The 24,392-nt window shown below is 40.2% G+C and overlaps 2 protein-coding genes across 2 annotated transcripts; one reads left to right on the forward strand and one right to left on the reverse strand.

The window, feature by feature from the left end:
• The first annotated feature begins 8,822 nt into the window (after positions 1-8,822).
• Positions 8,823-10,723, forward strand: LOC146651294 (uncharacterized). Its single transcript, XM_085385448.1, has 2 exons — positions 8,823-9,758; positions 10,309-10,723. The coding sequence occupies exons 1-2, from the start codon at positions 8,940-8,942 to the stop codon at positions 10,642-10,644; spliced, it is 1,155 nt and encodes a 384-aa protein (XP_085241574.1). The 5' UTR covers positions 8,823-8,939; the 3' UTR covers positions 10,645-10,723.
• Positions 10,724-12,272: 1,549 nt separating this feature from the next.
• LOC146651295 (uncharacterized) lies at positions 12,273-15,141 on the reverse strand. The gene is made up of 3 exons (XM_085385518.1): positions 14,993-15,141; positions 14,467-14,542; positions 12,273-14,343 (listed from the first exon to the last, which is right to left on the reverse strand). Exons 2-3 carry the CDS (start codon positions 14,539-14,541, stop codon positions 12,487-12,489), a joined length of 1,932 nt encoding a protein of 643 aa, XP_085241644.1. The 5' UTR covers position 14,542; positions 14,993-15,141; the 3' UTR covers positions 12,273-12,486.
• Between the last annotated feature and the right edge of the window lie 9,251 nt (positions 15,142-24,392).

Consider the following 24,392-nt stretch of genomic DNA (forward strand, 5'->3'; position numbering starts at 1 on the left):
AGAGACCCGAAGCGGCCACTGGTCCGAGAGCGTCAGGTGAACTGAACTTCAGGTAAGAAGTTATAACCTGCAGTCCATCTGGGTCAGATATGAACCAAGTTTAGGTGGAGTTTATTTTCGTTATTCTGACTTTTTCGTACTGCGTGCTAGCTAGCATGACGGAGTTTCTATACAGCTGGGTGGTGCTATGTTACTGATGTTGAACTTTATTTTGTTCATAAGGTTAATTATTAGAGTTGCCAACCGTCCAGTAAAAAACGGAATCGTCTCGTATTCAGAGAAAATATTACGCATTTCGTATTGAGGTGAAAAGGAACAGTTTGTCCCGGACTTCAGCTGAAAAAGACACAAAGCTGGAGTTATTCTGTGTCTTTGCTGCACAGCTGCCTCTTCTTCTCTCATCCTCTCCCCCTCCCTCTCCTGTTTCTACTTCAATCATGAAACTGATCAATGATCAGCTGATCGGCTCTCTTGTTTGTTTATCGCCCACTTTGCGCCAGAAAGAGGGAACCAGCGGATGTCGCGGTAAACAACAGCAGCACTTTTAAGCTTGATCAGCTGTTGTTAGAATTTATTTAATATTAATTTCTAGTATCAGCTGATGTTTGCTGGAGCCACAGCTGTAAACCTGCTGGTCATGATATGGTTTGGTTATGTGGTGAGAGGGAAACATGAAGATGAAACCAGGAGATGTCCTTACTGAATCATCAGAGCTGAACAGGGGATGGAGAAACAGGTTTACCTTTTAGTTAACACGAATGAGTTGAAGGGAAGTTATGAACTGTTTCTGAGAGACAAATAACACCAGGATCCTTTTCTAAGCAGCTGACAGCTGGTAACTGTGCAGGGGCGGGTCTAGCAAAGTGTTGCCAGGGGTCCATGTAGGGTATTAACAGGGAGAGGGGGGCACAAGGAAATACTTTCTTATTCTCATTTAAAATGTCTCACTTTTAAAAAAATAATTATCTGAGTCTTACAACAAACGATTGATAGATTGATACATATATACCATCAGAACAGTGTACATCACAGTCACAACAGTGTTTATTTTCATTCAAAGGCTTTATGATTTTTCCTATAATGGTGGGCCGGTCTCTAGTCAAAATGCCCGGGACGATTTTTTTTGTCCCAGTCCAGCTCTGTATGCAGCTCATCTGCAGTCTGGTGTTACCTACATCTTCCTATTCAGAAGGCAGAATTTCCGAGATCTCAGTACAATCGAAAGCACCACGACTGCAGTTTTTGTGTTGGATGTAAAAAGCAGGCTAGGATAGAATCAGGCGTGGGATTTCTCTCGTGGAAATGTGCACATTATTTTTTCCTTTCTATTGGTAGGTGGCACACTGCACTTGTGGCAAGTAAGCAAGCTAGAAGACTGGCAATCTTGCTGGGTATCCAGTTACGGAAGCAACACATTAACAAGAGAATTCTGAGACAAACCAAAGTTACTTTCCCCAGTAACTAGTTACTCTGAAAGTAACAAGTAACTTGAAGTAACTGAGTTACTTTTGATAGAAGTAACTAGTAATGTAACTAAGTTACTAATTTAAAGTAACTTACCCAACACTGGTCATGTGATGACCCATATGGTCAATAGTGAATCACTGACCCTTAGGACTACTTCCAAAGAATAACCCCCACTAGGGGTTAAATATCTTGGACTCTACAACATATTTTACAACAGAAGAAGCAGACCCTTGGATAAAAAAAATGAAACATCTAGAACCAGGTACTAATCATCAGACTGCATGCCACCAATTGGCTGGCGAGTAGCTTTAATCGATGAGTCATGAAAGAGTCTCATTCACGAAAATCAAAACCACCATTTTTGAACCCAGCAATGAAGGAAATTGCTACTAAAAAACCCCCACAATGCTGTTGTCCCAGAGTCTGACAAAAAGGCAGAGACTGAGCAGCAGGTATATTCTTGCCTCCCCGTCCACCTTTTTTGTAGCAATCATCTCGCATTAATTGTGTCGCAGGACACTCTGAAACGTTGTAATGACAATGACCACACACATTAGGAGGTACTAAATTGCAATGGAAAACCAGTCGTTTCAAGTCGAGTCAATCTGAGTAGGTACTAATGGAAAAGGGGCTTATATAATGCTGCAGGAATAGTGTTGATTTATTTACAATGTTTTTCTCTCTCGAGGCTGCTTGTACAGCTTTTCAGTTGCCTTGTTCCTGGCACTGTTCTCTCTTTCTCTGATTAGTCTCAGCTGTCCTGCCTGCCTATCTGGCACTGCCCACTAAATCCACTGCACCACCCCTCCCCTGCAGCAGAGCCGCAGACCACACCCCGCCACATACCTCCCTCTCAGTTTCTGGCCAATAAACACAACAGGGCGGTTGACCCTCCCATACCTGCTGGGCCAAAACAGCCCCGAGCATTCATCTGCAGAATGACAAGGAGGGAAAAGTTAAGGGTATGGACCAGGGGTTCCCCACAGAGAGCCTTTTAAGTCCGGTTAAACCATTAAATGGACCAGATCTGGAGCACCCTGTCCAGCTTCATGAAGCCGGACACAAACCAGTGGTAGTAGCCAGCCAGCCAGCCTCATAATCCACCTCACCTCTTGTTTGTTCCCAAGACACGGGCAGGCTGCAATGGCTGCTCTTTTCTCCAACTGTGGGTGCAGCTACCTGCCTTTAAGTGGTACTCCAAATACATATTCTCCCTCCATCCAACCGCACACCTCTTCAGGTTCGACGTGACCCCAACCTGCCTCAGGAATTCCAGGACCATGGCCACCTACTGCACATGCCACCCAGGTGTCGCTATGGATGACAACATCATTCAAGTAAGCTGCCTACAGACATAGCAGTCAGTCCATGAAGAGGTGGAAGGTGGCTGGGGCCCCAAAAGAGCCAAATGAAAGTCTGACAAATTGGTAAAAACCTTACAGAGTAGAGACGGTCATTTTTTTTTTCCTTTTTGGAAACAACAGACAACAGAATCTGCCAGTAACCCTCGAATCCAGTGTTGTGAAAAAAAAACGAGCAGTGCCTAACCAGTCCAGGACACGTGGATCTGGGACAAGATATGCATCAAAGTGCAAGACCTCATTCACCTTGTGATAGTTGGTAGAACCATATAGGCCCATCTGTTTTCACCACAAAAACTAACAGGTTATACCAAGCACATGTGAGTCTTGTATTACTTGCATTTTTGACATCTAAACCAATTCCTTCTGAACAATTTGTATTTTATATTTATGTAACCTGTAAGGCCCTGAACGCATGACATGAACAATGTGTCCTGGTTAATGCCCCAGCTATCCCTGCCCCAGCTATCCCTGGGGCAGGAATAGCTCAGTAGGTAGAGTGGTAGCCCCATGATCGGAAGGTCGGGGGTTTGATTCCCCTGAACAGCTACCCTGAGATACCCCTGAGCAAGGTACCGTCCCTACACACTGCTCCCCGGGCGCCCAATGGCTGCCCACTGCTTCACTGAGTGAATGGGTTAAATGCAGAGAAGAATTTCCCCATTAATGAAGTACACTTTCTTTCTTTCTAATCAGTATTTCTTTCCGGATGCAGACCTGAAACAGCACACGTGCCAAAGTCTTTGCGGAAATGGTGCACAGTAGCGCTGCTTCAGGACGTCATGTTGCATAATCCACCAATACAAACTGGTGCACTGCAGTAAAATAACCCGATTAGGACCATGCCAATGTCCCAGACGCAGGTGTCCCAGCCGTCCGAACCTCCAGCACTCCTGCCTCAGCTTTTGCGTGGCTTGCTCTCCACTGCTGGCAGGGGCCGCTCCGACAAGTTTCCCTTTTATTCAGGTGATTTGAGCTTAGTACATGAGTGAGGAAAATGCTAGAGGGATCTACAACTTTTGAGAAGAGGAGATATAAACACTACTTTATCTATTTGTTTTGCTGAGAGGCTTACATACTAGGCTTATGTCTAGCATGTAACTGAAGGAGTTGTAAGTAGGGGTGGGTTTTGATTATCGATATATCAATTAAAATCGATTCTGGCTTGGACAACATGATATTGATTCATTAAAATCCTGAATTGATTTTTAAATATAAATTTATTTTGCCCGAAGCGCCAGAATCTCAGGTTAAACCTCACAAATTTTCTACAACCACCAAACAGCTAAAACAGTAAATGAGAGCAGGTACACGGATTCTGCACAAAGACGTAAACACAAAACGTGGACCCAACGCATCCGAATCAGTGAGATGTCGCCTTTCTCACCCGACAGCACGTACGAGGACGCGGACACGCCTTCGGGGCTGAAAGCCGACAGCGCTCGATTCTGAAGTTGCAGGTTTTATCTCTCTCCAAACAATATTGACTGAACCAGCAGCCACAAAGACTATCCAAACTACGCTTCACATTTCGCTTCATATTTCGCTTCACATAAACATTGTCACGAATTTCCTCGTACATTTGCGGTTTTGCTTCCACCACCAAAAAAAAAAAAAAAATATATATATATATATATCACACTTCATGTAGAGCTCTCTCTCTCTCAATCTCTAATCAAAACCCACCCCTACTTATTACCAACCAGTCTAAGGTGTCGGCCGCTGGGTTTTTTTGTTTTTGTTGTTTGTTTGTTTTTTTTTACTTATTTCCGACAAGAAAGCCTCATTTCTGCTGTTCAATACTGAACAAATTTAAACTTTTTAAAATTATGCAAAATTGCAAAATGCTTAGGCTAATTTTCATATTGTTGGTAATTATGTGCTTGTTTTCTCAGAGCATGTTAGGGATAATTAAATAAACTTTTTAAAAGTAAAGTGTAATGTGTGATACTTTATTTGTTGGAGTAGTGATTGAAACACTGGTTATATTTGTGCTGCCAAGAGTTTGTATATCAATGTATAATAAACAGTAAGACTACAGGTTAAAACTGTGAGAACTATCTAATATGATCACAGTCCTTTTGATAGCAAGTCGATTTTTAAAATATTTTATCCATACTGGAGTCACAACACAGGCAGCTGGAGTCAGTCACTGTTTGCTAGACCTCATTTTTTACTGTGTTTGTACTGTTGATGCCTTCTTTTTGTAGCTTTTTAACTGAATTATCTGAATAATATAAATTCTGTGAGTGTCAGATCACCCCACATATTTTTACTTCAGTTTTGTTGAGAGAAATTCTAGAATTTAATTGATCTTTTTCAAAGCTCTAATTAATTGCTTACTGCCCCTGAGTATGAACAAAAATGGCTCACTAAGCCTAAGCATTGGCTGATAACGTAGTGTGCATAGTGTGATCCAAATATGGTCATTTCTCGTTCTAAAATACATTAAACACTAATTTCAGGTGTGGCAGTGAATTTATACTTTAGTTAAATTTTCTTACATTATTTGCAGAGCTAACCATGGTCATATTTGTGTTTATATTTAGTATTTACATGTTTGGATATTTACACATGCATCTTTAATAACGGTTATGAATAATTTGTCGCTACTTCAATGATTTTAACACATTTACTTCAGTGTAGAACAGGGGTAGGCAACTCCAGGCCTCGGGTGCCAATGTCCTGCAGGTTTTTAGGTATCACCCTCTGTCAACACACTTGAATCAAAGGATTAGTTCATTCCCAGGCCTCTGGAGAACTTCAAGACATGTTGGCTAGGTAATTTAGTAATTTGAATCAGCTGTGTTGGATCAAGGACACATCTAAAACCTGCAGGACACTCGAGACCTGGCGTGGTCTACCCGTGGTCTAGAACCTTTTTGCTCCTGATTGGGTAATGCAGTGGTCCACATAATTACACCTAATGTTGCTTTAATGTTGTTTAGTTTTAAAACAGGTAGTCCAAAACCAATGAATGGCATCACAGTGGCTATATTCTATGCCTTAAATAGTGTTAGTACACTAGTATGTGGCGATTAGCACAAAGTACAGGGTGGGCCATTTATATGGATACACCGTAATAAAATGGGAATGGTTGGTGATATTAAAGTCCTGTTTGTGGCACATTAGTATATGTGAGGGGGGAAACTCCTCAAGATGGGTGGTCACCATGGTGGCCATTTAGAAGTCGGCCATCTTGGATACAACTTTTGTTTTTTCAATAGGAAGAGGGCCATGTGACACATCAAACCTATTGGTAATGTCACAAGAAAAACAATGGTGTGCTTGGTCAAAGGAGCTTGCAAAGAAAAGCATCTGGACTTCATCCCCTATGTAGCCGGTGTATCAGAAAAACTCAGGAGAGTTTTCTCCAAGCACGACATCCCAGTGTATTTCAGACCCAGCAACACGCTCAGACAAAAACTGGTTCACCCGAAAGACAAAACGCCAAAACACAGACTTAACAATGTGGTGTATGCTGTACAGTGCAGCGAGGAATGCCCAGACCTCTACATTGGAGAGACCAAACAGCCACTTCACAATCGCATGGCACAACATAGAAGAGCCACCTCCACAGGACAAGACTCAGCAGTCCATCTGCATCTTAAGGATAAAGGACACTCTTTCGAGGATGCCAATGTTCACATTTTGGACAGAGAGGACAGATGGTTTGAAAGAGGAGTGAAAGAAGCCATCTATCTCCACTGTGAGCAACCATCTTTGAACAGAGGCGGTGGTTTACGACACCAACTCTCTGCCATCTATAATCCAGTTTTGAGATCCCTTCCCAGACCCCTTAACGCCCACTCACATCCTGGGCCATCTGATCTCAGGAATTCGCATGATAAGGTGGGGCCAGGTTTCACAATGAACTCACCCGAAACTCTGGCTGATTGGGACCCACACCCAGTTTCACACCTTGGCTCAGGCAATTAGAGGATCATCAGGGGGTCCTTTTGTCCCTCTGTGGGGGTATACTCCCACTAGGTTTATATCTGGGACTCTCCACCATTTGACCTTAGAACTGAAGAAGCTTCTCGGATGAGAGGTGAAACGTCTTCAAGTAACTTAAAGAAGTCCAGACGCTTTTCTTTGCAAGCTCATTTGACGACGATGACCTGGATGACTGAGAACCTTCACAGACAACGGTGTGCTTGGTTTCAACATAACTTTATTCTTTCATGAGTTATTTACAAGTTTCTGACCACTTATAAAATGTGTTCAATGTGCTGCCCATTGTGTTGGATTGTCAATGCAACCCTCTTCTCCCACTCTTCACACACTGATAGCAACACCGCAGGAGAAATGCCAGCACAGGCATCCAGTATCCGTAGTTTCAGGTGCTGCACATCTCGTATCTTCACACCATAGACAATTGACTTCAGATGACCCCAAAGATAAAAGTCTAAGGGGGTCAGATCGGGAGACCTTGGGGGCCATTCAATTGGCCCACGACGACCAATCCACTTTCTAGGAAACTGTTCATCTAGGAATGCTCGGACCTGCCACCAATAATGTGGTGGTGCACCATCTTGCTGGAAAAACTCAGGGAACGTGCCAGCTTCAGTGCATAAAGAGGGAAACACATCATCATGTAGCAATTTCAAATATCCAGTGGCCTTGAGGTTTCCATTGATATAGAATGGACCCACTATCGTTATACCCCATATACCACACCAAACCATCACTTTTGTTGTTCCAACAGTCTTGGAGAGATCCATCCAATGTGGGTTAGTGTCAGACCAATAGCGGTGGTTTTGTTTGTTAACTTCACCATTCACATAAAAGTTTGCCTCATCACTGAACAAAATCTTCTGCGTGAACTGAGGGTCCTGTTCCAATTTTTGTTTTGCCCATTCTGCAAATTCTGTGCGTCGATCTGGGTCATCCTCGTTGAGATGCTGCAGTAGCTGGAGTTTGTAAGGGTGCCATTTGTGAGTAGCTAATATCCGCCGAAGGGATGTTTGACTACTCTCCAGTGACATGCGGCGAGTGCTACGCTGCGGGTTCTTGCTGAATGAAGCTAGGACAATCACTGATGTTTCTTCATTGGTGACAGTTTTCTTGCGTCCACATTTTGGCAAATCCAACACTGAACCAGTTTCACGAAACTTAGCAAGCAGTTTGCTAACTGTAGCATGGGAGATGGGTGGTCTCGTAGGGTGTCTTGCATTGAAATCTGCTGCAATGACCCGGTTACTGCGTTCACCAGATATCAACACAATTTCGATCCGCTCCTCACGTGTTAACCTCTTCAACATGTCAATGGCTGTGAACAAAGAGAAACTTAAATAACTAAATAACTCATGAAGAATAAAGTTACATTGAAACCAAGCACACCATTGTTTTTCTTGTGACATTACCAATAAGTTTGATGTGTCACATGGCCCTCTTCCTATTGAAAAAACAAAAGTTGTATCCAAGATGGCCGACTTCTAAATGGCCTCCATGGTCACCACCCATCTTGAGGAGTTTACCCCGTCACATATACAAATTGCCACAAACAAGACTTTAATATCACCAACCATTCCCATTTTATTACGGTGTATCCATATAAATGGCCCACCCTGTATAGCTTCTTTTTTTTTTTTTTTTTTTGTCAATGGGCATATCCTGATCACAGCTTTTTGTTCACATTAATGCCTACACCATGGAGAGCATTATTGATTTTGGAGACTGTTCTCTCAGCAATACTATTAGACTGTAAACTTTGGCTTATCCACATGGCAAAATGCTCACTGTGAATGTAGCAGTTTATTTGGCCTTGGTGAAGATCTCTACTATGTGGTATGGAAGCCCGTTTCCGCCACTAAAAAAAAAAAAAAAGGATACTTAACTCGAAATTTCGAGTTATCTTTCTCGAAATTTCGACTTATTTTCTCGAAATTTCAACTTAGCAACTCGAAATTTCGACTTAGCAACTCGAAATTTCGACTTAATAACTCGAAATTATGAGAAAAATAACTCGAAATTTTGAGTTATTTTCTCATAATTTCGAGTTAGCTCTGCCAATCAGTAATCTATGTGAATGACGTCATTTCCGTGTTACCCGGAAGCTGAAGCCCTCAGCTACAAATGCTACAGAAATGCTAATTATAGATACGGATCATGAATTCACAAATTGCTGAGTATTTTAAGCGTGGCTTCACAAATGAGGAGATTCTTGCGTTATTAGCTGAATCACATGGCATTACTATCAGCCTCCGTACACTTGAAAGGATTTTACACAACAACCGACTTTGGCGCAGAAAGAACAAAACAGAGGTGGGAGAGGTGGCAGCTTTTATACAAGCACAATTGGCAACCTCAGGACAGTGTCATGGGTATCGTTGGATGCACCAGAAGTGTTGGATGAATGGCATTGTTACTGACAGAGAAACCGTTCGTCTTCTGCTCCGTTTATTCGATGGAGAAGGTGTGGATTTGAGGTCACATAGACGACTGCGGAGGCGAGTGTATCATAGCAGAGGCCCCAACTATGTGTGGCATATCGACGGCTACGATAAACTGAAGCCATTTGGGATTGCAATCAGTGGATGCATTGACGGATTTTCAAGGAGTATAATATGGCTAGACGCTTACAAGACAAATAATGACCCGAGAGTAATTGCTGGCTACTTCATGGATGCCGTGATTCAACAAGGTGGTTGCCCTGATCGAGTGAGATTAGATCTAGGAACAGAAAACGTCCATGTGGCTCACATGCAACGATTTTTGCACTTTACAGACAATGAACCAGAAAGAGAGCACGTCATATTTGGAGCAAGTACAGGAAATCAACGCATTGAAAGATGGTGGCTAATCTTACGAAGCCAGTGTATCCAGTACTGGATTGAACTATTTGACAAACTAAGAGAGGATGGCCACTTCTCAGACTCTTTCTTGGACAAATCATTGGTCCAGTTCTGTTTTCTTCACATTATACAGGTGAGTTTACATAGGTGATTGTGTAAACGACATGTATTGTAACTGTTTAATTTGTAACAACTCACACGGCCTTTGTATATTATAGAAACATCAGATATATTAAAGTACACGTGAAAAGTAGTGCTTTTTTTTTTTTTTTTTTTTTTAAACTGTTTTGTTAAAAAAAAAATTCCACATATATATCAAGGAACACAATTATACATTATAACACATTGATTATTTATGTGTTTAGGCCTCTCTCTGTACTCGGTTAGCATTTTTGGTGGGTCAAAACTAAGTAAATAAGTATCTGTCTGTTCATGATGTGTGTGTGTGTGTGTGTGTGTGTGTGTGTGTGTGTGTGTGTGTGTGTGTGTGTGTGTGTGGGTGTGTGTGTGTATAGGTATGTGTGTGTATATATACGGATATATATCATTAATGTAGCTCAAAGCTAAATTAATGGTGTGTAAGCTAAGAAAATCAATGTAGAAGTTAGTTGTGCTTTTGTACATTAACATTTTCATATTGTATGCCTGAAAATGTTTCTTTTGTTCATTTTGTTTTCATCTAGGAAGAATTAAATGAAGTTGCTTTGGCCTGGAATGACCACAGAATGCGCCCAGTCCACAACTCCCGAAGTCCTCATGGCCGACCATCTTTTATGTATGCCCTCCCAGACATTTATGGCGCGAGGGACTGTCTCAAACATGTCAATATGGACAAAGTTGAAGCCTGCCTTGAAGAATGCGTGTTCAAAGACTTTCCATGTGAAGAGGATGTCTTTCATCTCTGTGTAGAACTCATGTCAGAACATAACCTGGACTTCTCAGATGATGTGTTTCATACAGTGGATCTGTATGTAAAGCTAAGGCAGTTGATGCTTACTGAGTTGGAGCTTTTGCCTTAAAGGTTAGACATCGTTATGCATTTTTAATTCTGTATTTTCATATTTAAATTGTAAACTTTTATGAGTTATTAATTTGTGGATGGTTGTCGTTTTTGGGGCACACATACATGGGTTTTGAGGGCCTGAAAATGTATTTCACGAACAGGGCCAATTGAAAAAGGCTATAAAAATTGTATTTAATTTTTGGAGGGTTGTTTTTTTTTGGATGGTTTATTTCAATTAACAAACCAATTTTTTGTTTTAAAAGCCTTATTATTAAAACATATGTAAACATAATGTCTGTTAGACCTGCTATTTGGAGGATATGCAGCGCATGTCACCTTGGAATTATGATTTCAACTTTTTGTAAATATGCTTTTTCATCTTTCTTTTTATTTGAGTAATTATTGATGTTTTGAAATATCTGGTTATGTAGCAGTAAAAAAAATTTTCACTGTCATTTTTTTCACTGCTGAGACTTTTTATATATACTGACTGTTTTCCTGATTATGGGCAGTATAATTATATATTTTTTAGCATATGGATAACCTAACTGAGTGAGATTTATGGACCTTTTTTTTTTTCGGATTGCGCCTCAGAATAATAAAAACCCAGAAATTACCAAAATTAAAGATGTAATTTGTCTCATTGAACACTTTATTATAAAACACAGATCTTTTGCCATCATCTTGTCTTAAAACAAAATAACTGTACTGTATTTACAGTAACACAAAAAACCTTAAAGTATTCTTATAAAAAGCTAATTGCAAGCACAAGACTTGGAAAAAGTACGATAATACACTCAACAAAAATATGCAATATGTTTTGCAAAAGTTCAATTATTATTAAAAATACAAAAAGAATGGGACAATAAAAAGAGATTGAGGATAATATGGCAAGATCTGATAACAATATCCTACAATTAAAGAATAAGAACGTGTGGTCTAAAACCACTATGAAGCAAATACATTAGGCTCAAACATGAAAACAGAAATATAGGAAAATATCTTTTAAATAACTACCCCATCGGCTATGTAGTTTTGAAAAAGGGGGCTATGATACACAGGGGTTTTTTTCCATTACAAAAATCAGGAAAAGCCAACCAAAAATCAACCTTCAGCTAAGCAATTGCTGATTTCACAGAAATCCAAAATAAAAGCATATAGGTGTGCCTTATGGCCATTCAATTTAGCAAAAGTCACCATAACCCAGATGGCTAAACAGAACTGTACAAACATAACTGTAATAAAATACAATGATAAAGTAAAACCTGACTTGTAAACTGTAAAATGTGTGCACGATGATAAAACATGTAGGAGATATTGCATATATCTCCTACATGTACTATACACTACATATTGCAGGGGTCTCAATCTCTAATTTTCTGGTGAACCACTACAATACATGTCATCTTTTGACATTACATTAATAAAATTTGACAAATTAAAATTAACCTAATGCATTTTTTAAAGTTGATTTTGGATTCAAATAATAGAAAAAATGAATAAAAGGTGGAAAAACTGCTTTCACTGTTCACATGCACACATGTTGACTGAGGAAATGGGAATGCTTATAAATGGTCTCCAGACTGCCACTCTGAGACCTCTGCAGAAATGCATGTCACAAGTGTTTAGAAAAATATTGCCTCAGTTGTAATAGGAAAACACAGAAACACAAAGAAGTACCTCAAATTGCATTACAGTGGTATTTCACCAAATACTTTTTCTTGGAACTCAGTTTTTAAACACCTGAAACCTTTGCTGTGACATTCACATGGGAACACTTTAGTCTTAGTTCACAACTCAAATATAATCTGTTGTAAAACAACAATGGCTTTTAAGCCATTGTCCGTGAATCAAACCTTTAGATAATGTCCATAACCCACACATTTGATTCCAACACACTGTTCATCTCCGATCTGAAGTCAGGATAGCTGTCATAATTTATCGACAGCTCCAGTACACACCCACATGTGTGTGCCACAGGTCGTCTCTGGAAACCTTTCAGTTCGTTAAACCCAATGATGATGTTCTTTCCCAGATGTAAATCTGAACCTGTGCAAAACCTGAGGAACAAACACAAATGTTCCTTCTCAGCATTCTTCACATATGTAGTTAGATATTTCTGAATCAGCTTCTGGTGAGCCGTCATTGTTTCAGGGAAAGTGAGACACTTGAGAACTTTTCTCACAGTTGGTTGGAGGGTTTCATAAACTGAAGATAGATCACAAAGGCTTTCCCATGCAGTGCTGAGTGTTCTTGCCCACTGTTCAATAACATAGGCAGGCTCTTGGACAAGTGTTTTGTGTGCAAGCTCCAATAGGACTTCAGTGGCATTGCAGGCTGTTGGTATCTTTCTGCAGCTGTGGTTATCAAGTATGTCTATAAGTTCTTCTTGGTCCACGGTGCTAAAGTCTGATCGCCACGCCTCTAACACTGTACGCTCAGAGTCAGGCATGAACTTAAGGAAATTCTCCACAATATCACTCTTTACATATCCAAAGGCAGCTTGTTCCAGAATGGCAGGTGCAATTTTCACAGGCAGATATTTCTCTCTAACCCATCCAAATGCAATGATTCTGCCCACACTCTCCCACTCCGGTTGCCCAAGATCATGCCTTAAGAAGGGCACTTTGTAAACGTTTCCAGTGGTGCACTGGTCATAGAATTCTTTCCAGAATTCTGAAAGACAGTCTCTCACAACTCCCCCATCGTCATGGGCCATTTCAGGTGTTCCATCAGGCAGTAAGACCTGGATTTTGATGTCGACATCTTCAAGGTCCTTATCACTAAAATGTGAAATGAGCTCTGACATTACCTGCCCTCTGTGGACCACCACTACTCTCCTCACTCTCTCACTGGATGGACCAGGTTGTGGAGAAAAAATCAGGGTGTCATCCAAATTTATTGGCTCACTGTCAGAAAAGGGGCCAACAAAAATAATGTCACTGCTGTGAGAAGTGTTAGCGCTTAGAGACTGCGTGGAAGATTGTGGAAGGTTATCGTTTGGAGTGTCTTCAATGTATGTCACATCATGGCTGATTGTTTCAAATGGAGCAGATGTTTGGACTGTAGTGACAGTAAAAGAAGAGGTTTGGTTTTGAGGACTCGCTTCAATTTCTGAAGATGGATGCAAACCTGGGTTGGAGCTCTGAAGGCTGTCATTTTGTTTTTTCTTTGTGGTGAGGTAGAACCTGAGGATATTAAGTTTTGTGACATGATAAAGTTCTCCTACTGTCAATGCATCATCGACTATCATCTCTTGATAATCCTTCAGATCACAGTCAAAATCTGTTAAGGGCCCCTGAATGTTTCCTCCATCTGGAAAGAACAGGCCTGTTGCAACCTGTAATATGTCCCTTTTCTTGGCATCCTTGCAGATGTCTATTTTTCTTGTTCCTCCTCCTCGTCTAGCTCTAACCTGCTTGAAAACCTCAGTGTCTTCATCATAATGCATCCATCCTATTTCTATTTTTCTATTTCTCTTCAGAGCATTTCTTTTATGGGTTGTTTGGGAATGTTCTTCTTGCCGTGTGCTACTGCCATCCTCTTCAGATAATTTTCTTTTGGACAGTTTGGATTTCAGCCGTTCAAAAAGCGCTGACTTGCGGCTGCTGCCCCTCCGTCTGCAAAATCCAAATACTGCTAGACGATCACCGTATGATGGCAAATAAGTCTTCAGCTCCTCATCTGTCATTAGACTTATGACACTGGCATCAATCTAAAGATGGAAAAATTATTTAATTTATTGAAACAACCAGCCTTGAAAATACAATTCTATTTTTAACTTAAGAACAATGAGGAAAAGTTGCATTTCAACCAGTATCTTGTTGGAATTAAGTACCTTCTCATTCTCCAAGGTCTGTATAATTTCCTCAGAGACTTCTCTTTGTTTCAAGAATTCAGTCAAGTCTCCCATGCTGTAAGGAAGGATGTAAATTAAAATTACAAAATTAAAATAAAGCCACCATATTATCGTCAAAGTATCTGTGCCTACCTACATTATGAGCTCTGACTATGGTGGAGAAGTGGGAACTGCATTTTTAAGTGTCCATTTGCACTGTAACTACAATCAGCATCACAATACAGTCAATCCCACATTTTCTCAGTTGTCTGGTTACAGTTTTATTGGTTTTGTTCCTTATTTATATAGTTGTCAGTCATATTCCCTGTTTTGGGTGATTTGTGATTTTGTTTTATACAGTGCTGTATACTTATTACGCATGCTTTCAGCAAAACGTCTGTTTCATCAGACGTAACAGGTGTCATTAGCGTGTAACAGAAACCTTATAGGTACCTTTGGTTAACCCTGACGTTGCATTCTATTCAACTTTGTATGTAACAATCGCTGTCACACTGTTTTTATATACCTTTTATCCAGTTATCATTTGTAGGAAGGCATTCAAAACTGAAGAACCTGGCGCCATTTGTTGTTAATACAGCAGCTCACGACACGATCCAGTTTTGAGTGCGCACCCCTTTGCGCCATATCCTTCCGGGTAACAAGGAAATGACATCAGCCACGTAGATTTCTTATTGGCAGCACTAACTCGAAATTTCGAGTTATTTTCTCAAAATTTCGAGTTAATAAGTCCGAATTTTGAGAAAATAACTCGAAATTTCGAGAAAGATAACTCGAAATTTCGAGTTATGGATCTTTTTTTTTTTTTTTTTAGTGGCGGAAATGTATGGAAGCCCGTTTCCGCCACTAAAAAAAAAAAAAAAAAAAGCTAGTATCCATAACTTGAAATTTCGAGTTATTTTCTCGAAATTTCGAGTTATTATCTCGAAATTTCGAGAAATATAACTCGAAATTTCGAGTTACTTTTCTCAAAATTTCGAGTTAGCTCTGCCAATCAAAAATATACGTGAATGAGGTCGCTTTCTTGTTACCCGGAAGCATATGGCGCAGGACCGCGCACTCAAAAACGGATCCCAACAAATTAAAGTATGTTTGCTGATAGTAACACCATGTGATTCAGCTAATAACACAGGGATTTCATCATTTGTGAAGCCAGGCTGAAAACACTCAGCAATCTGTGCATTCACGACTGGATGTAATACCGGTAGCTTAGCTGTAGCATTTGTAGCTGAGGGCTTCAGCTTCCGGGTAACATGGAAATGACGTCATTCACGTAGATTACTGATTGGCAGCGCTAACTCGAAATTTCGAGTTGCTTTTCTCAAAATTTTGAGTTAATATGTCGAAATTTTGAGAAAATAACTCGAAATTTTGAGAAAATAACTCGAAATTTTGAGTTATGGATCCTTTTTTTTTTTTTTTAGTGGCGGAAACGGGCTTCCATAGAAACGGGCTTCCATAATGTGGAGTGTTTTTTTTTTCCTATCCTCTGTGCACTTAGTGTGAGAGACTAAAAAGAGCTTATAGACCTCTACGGCTGAGAGAAACAAATGGTGACTGTCCAATTGTGGGAATTTGTGTGCCTGTGTGTATTTTTTCTTATTATATTCAATTTCGTAGAATATCTCATTATTTTAGTTTAAATGGCCATATACTACAGTGGCCCCTAGAGACAAAGCACGTACAAACTCCAAAACACTTGCAAACTCCAAAACACTTGCAAACTCCAAAACACATGCAAATTCCAAAACACATGCAAACTCCAAAACACATGCAAACTCCAAAACACTTGCAAAATCCAAAACACTTGCAAACTAAAAAAACACATGCAAACTCCAAAACACGTACAAACTCCAAAACACTTGCAAAATCCAAAACACTTGCAAACTCCAAAACACATGCAAATTCCAAAACACAATGGAAGTGCTCCAGGACGCTAGGGGTGTTATGATATTTTGATACCACGGTAAGCATTTACGGGATATTGTTTTATACAGGAAAACTGTTACTCAATAAGGCTCATCTACTAGTTGTTTTTCTCTTTCTCTGTGACCCAAGAATTAATGTGTAGGACTCACAAGCTGGTACCCCAAGGTCGAAAACACCACAGAGATGAGACCACTTCCTTACTCCCATCCTCCCTTCCTTATCTCTTAGAAAAAGGCTCGTTAAAGGCTAGGTGGTTTGTCTCAGAATTCACTAATGAAAGAACTCTGCATTTTATGTCTAGGAGTGTATTTTGCTGGGATGATCATAAATTATAGCTGAACTGATAAACTACACAAGGGATACTTTGCTCAGAAGGCAGGAAGACGTTTCCTTATTTAGTCTGTACCGGTTTGAACTGGGAAAGCTGACACACGAACCTTTTTTTTCTCTATATAAACTGCTGTGTATCAAATAAACCTTTGAGTTGATTCTGGGAAAGCAATCTGAACAGTTTCTGTATCACTTTGTTCTCCTAGCTGCTCCCGATATCGTAACTAACCCCGCTGAACGGCATACCTGAGTGTTACTTTGAATAATTAGGAGTCTTATAAGGAAAGGACAAACTCTGCTTATCGCTCACGCCACGGAGGAAACCCGGGAAGGCAATTTCCTTCAATTGGCAGTGTTGAGCTTTTGTTACCTAGTAACTACACAAGCCAGGAAGTACCAATGACCGGATTTGGGGTTTGCAGCCTTAAAGGCTGCATTTTAAGGCCGATTACGTCACAGCGACAAGAGAAGGCTGCTCTACATGCGGCCCTCAAATGCGTCCTTAATTTCCCTGAATTTTAAGGATGGGTCGGTGTAGCCTTCATGGCCCAACATATCCCAGACTTCATAGTGCGGTGGTGGTGTGGATAATTTTGCCGAAAAAAAACGGTGGAAGCGGAGCGGAGGAAGAGTAAACTTTCAGAAGTAAGTACTGAATATTATGTCACTTATTTATGCGCAAATATTTTTTTAATGAAGAACATTAAACCATTATTGTTGGCCACATGTCGGGAAAGTTATGTGACATTAGCGATGTCTGTACTTTCAGAATTAACTTGGTTTTAAAGCCTTTACTTTAAAAAATATATATATAGTCGACCTTAATCTTACAGAGATTGTGATGATTTTGTGGATAATTAAAGTCAGTCATATATCCACAAACACAACAAGCTGAAAGTCAGTGATGCTGCTCGGTTTGCAGTCCTGAATATCACGGCACAAGCAGGATCCACTGCACTGTTAATGTTAGCTCTGCTATATTGCTGCCTCTGTTCGGTGGTGTCGAGCCAAACGGACTTTAACGTGTGTTTGAACGAGCTGACGGTTCACTCGTTAAGCTGAAAGAAAGATGCTTTAATCACAGGAGTCACACATGTGTTCACTGTACCATCTGGGAACTCCTCTTGTTTCATAATAACACAAACACTAAATCCTCCTTCTTTTGTGCTGTTTTGTAGCAGTGTATACACCTGAGACTTTCACCTGTCTGTCTGTCCTGCACTCGCTCTCTGTTTCTTTCTCTCTGATTGTGTAATAAAAGTATGAACATGTGTTTATAAGTCACACTTGTGTTTGAATCCTGCAGTTTATCACACATTTGATTTCCATGTGTGACAACTGCAAGTGTCCAGAGTGAGGACAGACTGAGGGACACACTGCTGCACATCATCTGTGAGGCTTTGCACCCCTGATGATCCACCAGGACAAACTCAACAGTGTGTGAGGAAGAGGAGGAGGAAGAGCCAGCAGCAGCTGACAGATGGAGAGAATAGACAGACTGTTCCCTGTTTGTGAAGGACTGCTAGAAAAGTTTAAAATAACTAATTGTCTGTCCTGAATCAGTCTTATTAGGTAATGTTCAAATCATTGTATCATTCCAGTGTTTTCAGTGTGGGAGAAAGTACTCAAGGGCCTTCAAGTTACACACTATGAAAGGCAGCAACAAGTGTAATATTCAGAAACCTAAAGTATGTATCAGCAGCAGAATGGACCTAAAAATAAATGTTTGTTCCAGTTCTATGAAGCTTTGAGTATTTTGGATTAGTAGCACTGCTGTGTTTGTTGCATCATATTGCTGTAATTGTTTATATGCTTTATATATTCTGAGGTAAGTTGATCTATAGTGTTACATCATATTCTATAAGGATGTTACTGTATGTGTTTGTATACTTTGTGCCCAGTTTGACCCATTTAGCAGAAGCCAGCCTGTTTAAGGCTCTGATATCTATTCTGTATGACTTAAAGCAGTTATGACATGGTCTGATTTTCTCACCCAATAAAGGAATATTTCATATATCAGTCTACTCTTCATTTTATCAGAAACAGTTATCACAGCTTGTACATTTTCTTTTTATAAATATATGTAAGCAATGAGCCAAATTTAGTAATGCCAACATACTGAAGGAACAATATTTGTCTCATATATATGATACACCTATATATGCACTGTCAAAGATACTTGTCTTTGAGTGAAGATTTAAGGTGGTAAGACATATAAATAACTGCAACTTGAATCTGTACTGAAGCTCAGTATTTGACACAGAGTTCATGTTCACTGCTGTAATAGCTAATAATGATTAATATAATAACTATAATATTGGCCATATTATATTTACATTACCAAAGTGATATGACTTTAGTCTCATGAACAACATCAGCTAATTCTTATTTACTAATTAATCTTGAAATAACTGTTCAGTACAGAAATGAAGCCCAAAAATCACTGTCCCGTGGTCTCAGCCTCAGATACTTATCAAATCACACAAAGCTCTTGTAGAAACAAACAAACAAATGAACAAAATATGTTCTCCCTCATTTCTGTCAAACCAAGTTGTATGACACGTTTCCAGCGGTTAGTATCATGGTTGCTAGGCAACCTGGGAAGCGCGACGGAGACTAGACCGTCCCATACAGACAAACTTGCCGTTTATTTTGCAAATCGAGCTCAACACTGCCCCTAGCGTCCTGGAGCACTTCCGTTGTGTTTTGGAATTTGCATGTGTTTTGGAGTTTGCACGTGTTTTGGAGTTTGCACGTGTTTTGGAGTTTGCACGTGTTTTGGAGTTTGCACGTGTTTTGGACTTTGCATGTGCTTTTTAGTTTGCAAGTGTTTTGGATTTTGCAAGTGTTTTGGAGTTTGCAAGTGTTTTGGAGTTTGTACGTGCTTTGTCTCTAGGGGCCACCGTAATATACAACATATTTCTTTCTATTTTCTATGAAGAGGACTAAATGTTGAACTGTAAGTCAAAGCAACATGTGAGATGATGTAACAAATGGTTTTGATCACACACTGTGATCAAAAGAAAATGGGTAAAATATAAATAAAATAAAGCTATGTATTATTAAGTTTCTCATACATGGGCATGTTCTTATGAACCTTTAAAGCACTTTATACAGAGCTGCTATATTTAGGTCATTCCTGAAAGTCCATCACTTGCATCGCAATGCTGTCTGGATCTCTCTCACTGTGTGACCTTTCTGGTTGAATTTAATTTCTTGGAGATATGATGAAATCATAGGGCATCCAATCAGGAGAGCAGGACAGGTTGAAAGTGAAAAAGGTCTTGGTACAGACTCCTGCTTTTTCATCTCTCTGAGGTCTAAGTAGTCAGCTGTTATCAGTTGTCAGTTAAAAACATAAACCATGTTGCAAAAGGCAAAACTGCAGTGCTTTTTGCTTTATATTTTCCACCATTCTACCACCCGTTTTGATCACTTCCCGGTATCTGTGTGCAAACACAGTGACAGTGGTATGCAGCACAGTTCAGGTGGTTTCCACCTAATGTTGTCCATCTTCAAGGCTTCTTGTTGCCATCCACCATGTTTAAGTTTGTTTATCTGTAATTGAATCTGCTTTTTTTCATAACAATAGGACAATCAGTGCACAATTCCTACAGTGATGTACCAGTGTTTTGCTATGATTGTGGGCACAGAGTTTTAAGGTGCAGTTTGCAAGTGGACAGTCAGTACTGATTGGACACAAAGATGTTCTGCATTTTACACCACTATATCAAAAGAAGAGGTGATGATTGCATGTAGAGAAACTCTCAAAAAAGGTTATTAGTAGAAAAGGGTATAAATCATGGTATTGTGCTGAAACTGTTACACTGTTACCTTTCATGGTAAAAATGTGACTTTTTGTTTTAAAGAAATAAAGAACTGCTGAATAAAGAAATGAACCACTGAACTGCCCTTTATAGTAAAACAGTTCACTCTGAGTGGCTACACCTTTAAGTATGCATTTATGTAAGTTTTAATACAATTCCTCTGATGACTGGGAATTGCAGTTACTGGCATTTTAGCACTGGCTTCACTTTCAGCCCCTGAGGTTGCTGCTTGGTGCTGACCTCTTCTTAGATTTTTTTTCCTCATGTTAGACCCACACCAAAGGAGAACCTTTGGGATCCTCCCACAAAAGATCCCAGTCTTAACCCTTCACCTTCTCAAATCACAAGGGCTGAAAATGCGTAACAGAGGAAAGGTCAGAAGACTTTAGTCCTGGTGGAAGAAATCAGGGGAATGTAAGGTTACTGGAGCAGGTTATTAGACCAGAACTTCTTCTACTGTTAATCCACAACCTCTTTGTCTGCCAGAGATTTTTCATGAAGATGTTTACACTCAGAAAAAGATCAAGACTGAAATTTAAATACAGTAAAATGCTAGGAAGACATTTTAAACATTCTAATTTGAATGAGTCTTTAGGGTTGTATTGTCAGCTTGAATGCACAGCTTGAATTCAGTGCTGACTGAATACAGTTTTGCTAAATGGATTTGCATTACTGTAGCATTTCAAATGGCATTACTTAATTTTTTGATCACACAACCAAAGCTGCCTTTTAAAATAATTTCTCAGGGTTTCCATTTTTTCCCCACGTACAAATTTTCCTTGGTTGTGTGCCGTCACTGTTTCTGTTAAAGCAGCTTCATATGATTTTGTTCTAAAAGCGTTACACAAATAAATCAACACGATTCTGATCTCGAAACAAGACTGTTTTTCATGTCCTGTCCCCATGTGATTTAGCTGACATATCCCACTTTGAAAATCACAGGGAAGCGCAAAAAAAAATGCTCATATTACAGTCACATGGAATAGAGAGAAGGTGCCTCATTGGCACAAAGCAATTACAAAACTCATGCATACACCAGCACACACACACACACGCACACGCACGCACACACACACACACACACACACACACACACAAATACTGACAATGCCATAGTCCACAGGCAGCCAAAGAGAGACAAATTACCTCCCTGTCAGATAAAATCAAACTTGACATCATTTAATTAATTTCAGTGCATATTAGCATTTCTTATTGTGGTATTTTTCCCCTTTTTTCTTGCTTTGTCTCTCTGTCCTCCTCCCAGACTTGTCCTGAGGAAAACATCAGTTTGAAAAATGATAAGCCTTCTTTTCCGTCTGTTCTTTTAGGCATTTTTCTTCAATTCTCTCTCGTGTCTTTTAATCTGAACATGGCAGTGGCATACCAGGTGTTGCCAAACTAAGGCTGTTTGTATCTAAACAGCCTTGTATCTCCCTTCACAGTATTAGGGAATTTTTTAAAATAAATTAGCATTTTACTATACCCTTGCCTGATCATCACACAGAGACTGACTAAATAAAGAGACCCAAACTAGTTCTGGAAAAGTAGAATATCAAAAACATAAAAATCAAAGACTTAAATTGCTATTTAGAATTTTCAAACAAACCACAAACAGACTTGAAAACAAAGAGGAAAAAAACAGGACAGCAAGACAGTGGTCAGATGTGCACGAAGAGTTACAATTGGGTTCAAGGTTGGGGTGGGGTTAGAGTATCAGGGATGAGCTCTGAGCCCCTTCTTCTTTGAAGTGATGATGGACAGGGTGACATATCTAGCCAGGCCAGCATCTCCATAGACTTTAATGTTTGCAGATGACATGGTGGCTTGCAGTGAGAGTAGAGGTCATGTGGAAAAGAACTTTGAGAAGTGGAGGTATGCTGCGGATAAATAAGAAATCAAAGTCAGTAGCAAGAGAGAAAACGTGTGTGAATGAGAAACAAGCGCATAGAAAGGTCAGCATGCAAGCAGTAGAGATAGTGAAGGTAGATGAGTTTAAGTACCTGAGGTCAACCACTCAATGCAACAGACAGTCCACACAACAGGTGAAGAGGAAAGTGGAAGCACGGTGGACTGGGAGGAGATGCTTGTCAGGGGTGATTTGTGACAGACGGACAGTAGCAAGAGTGAAATGGAAGGTTCACAAGGTTGTAGTGAGACCATGGCACTAACAAAAACATATGACACAGAGTTTTAGAGCTCCGAGAAGATTCATGGATGTAGTGAAGCAGGACATGCAGAGGGTTGGTGTGACAGAAGTGGATGCTATAGTGCAAGAGGGTGGCTGTAGCTCAGGTGGCAGAGCACGTCAGCCACTAATCAGAAGGTTGGTGGTTCGATCCCAGGCTGCCTCCTGGCTGCATGCCAAATATCCTTGGGCAAGATACTAACCCCATGTTTGCCTACTGGTGGTGGTCAGAGGGCCCGGTGGCCGGCAGACTCGCCTCTGTCAGTGCACCCCAGGGCAGCTGTGGCTATTATTAAATTATTCTGTTATTATATGTTACCTTATATATGTAATCAAAGTAGTTGAATTAGAATACTGCTGTAGATCACATTATACCCTTTAATATAGAGTGTGTGAGCTGTATGTAGTTTAGTTCTCATTATACTTTTGAGTTAACAGAACATATTCACATATTAGTTCATTAGATAAATGTGCATCACTCTGTATCCTTGATCTGCTGGGAATGTGTTACACTGTTTTCTTGACATGCTTAATTGTTGAATCATGAAGAGAAGGTTGTAAGCAGGAGACTCTGTGTCTAAAGACAGGGGAGATAGATAGACCACATTCCACACCCCCACCTTACAGAAAGCAGAGAAACAACTGCCGAGGTCATAACTTAGGCGCTGTAACAGAGAAAAAATGTGATGTTTTGGCTTTTACGACTAGCTGGGGGCCACTAGAGACTATAAAAAGCTGAGCAACCCGTCACCATTTTGAGACATGTGCCTGACCCTCTGGTAGCATCTCTCCCGTCCGGACGTTGTAATGCTCTGACTGTTGAATTGTATGGAAATAAATGATTGTTGATTGAGCATTGATACACCGAGTATTGTCCTTCCTTCAGCCCAAAGATTCAAAGAATTGGGAGAATTCAACAACTTGGTGCCGTGTGACCCGGATCTTTGGTGTGCTGAGGAGGTGCAGATTTGACCTTTGGTGAGATCGTGAGGCGAGGTGAACAGAGGACCGGTCCAAAAATAGAAAGGTAAGCACAGCCTGTTGTATTATAAATACCAAATGTGCATATTGGGCTTTCCAAATTAATCTGTTCACTGAGTTACACGTATTTTCACAGTAAATTTGTCGGTGTCTGGTTTTTGGCGCAAGATACTAACAACATAAGTTGAGGCTGAATTCCAGTGTGTTAAATAAACTGCTTCTACCGAGAAACTAATAACATACTACGTTGGACTAGTTGCAGTAAACTGCTTCTACCGAGATACTAATAACATACTACGTTGGACTAGTTGCAGCCACTTTACCTTCCACATTTAATTTTGTCTAATACTGGCTTCTGTAGCAATAATACATTAGAATTTCTTCTGAAGACACGGCCATTAGTTCAGTACATTGAAGTCGAGGTTTGAAGTTTGTTTATGGTGTCGGTTACGTCCTGGCTCTTGCCGGCTATGAAATAGAAGTTGATTTAAGGAAAAGCAGATGCTGGCTTCACGGTGCGGTTGAACGCTGGCAACGCGAGAGCGAAACACGTCCGTAGGTTTGGTTTATGATACGGCCGTGTTCCGGTGGTGCGGCCGTGAAGTGCAGTAGTGGTTGGTGCTAATTTTAGTACATTGAACAGAGGCTTGACGGTG

Source organism: Rhamphochromis longiceps, linkage group LG16, assembly GCF_057381845.1.
Source record: "Rhamphochromis longiceps isolate RC_006_pf linkage group LG16, R_longiceps_female_GT1.1, whole genome shotgun sequence".
Lineage (NCBI taxonomy): Eukaryota > Metazoa > Chordata > Actinopteri > Cichliformes > Cichlidae > Rhamphochromis > Rhamphochromis longiceps.

Bases quoted from the DNA above. Each gene is read 5' to 3' on its own strand.
- LOC146651295 (XM_085385518.1), bottom strand. From the start codon at position 14,541: ATGGGAGACTTGACTGAATTCTTGAAACAAAGAGAAGTCTCTGAGGAA. The intron at 14,344-14,466 runs GTACTTAATTCC...TTCCATCTTTAG, and splicing joins AGACCTTGGAGAATGAGAAG to ATTGATGCCAGTGTCATAAG.
- LOC146651294 (XM_085385448.1), top strand. From the start codon at position 8,940: ATGAATTCACAAATTGCTGAGTATTTTAAGCGTGGCTTCACAAATGAG. The intron at 9,759-10,308 runs GTGAGTTTACAT...GTTTTCATCTAG, and splicing joins GTTTTCTTCACATTATACAG to GAAGAATTAAATGAAGTTGC.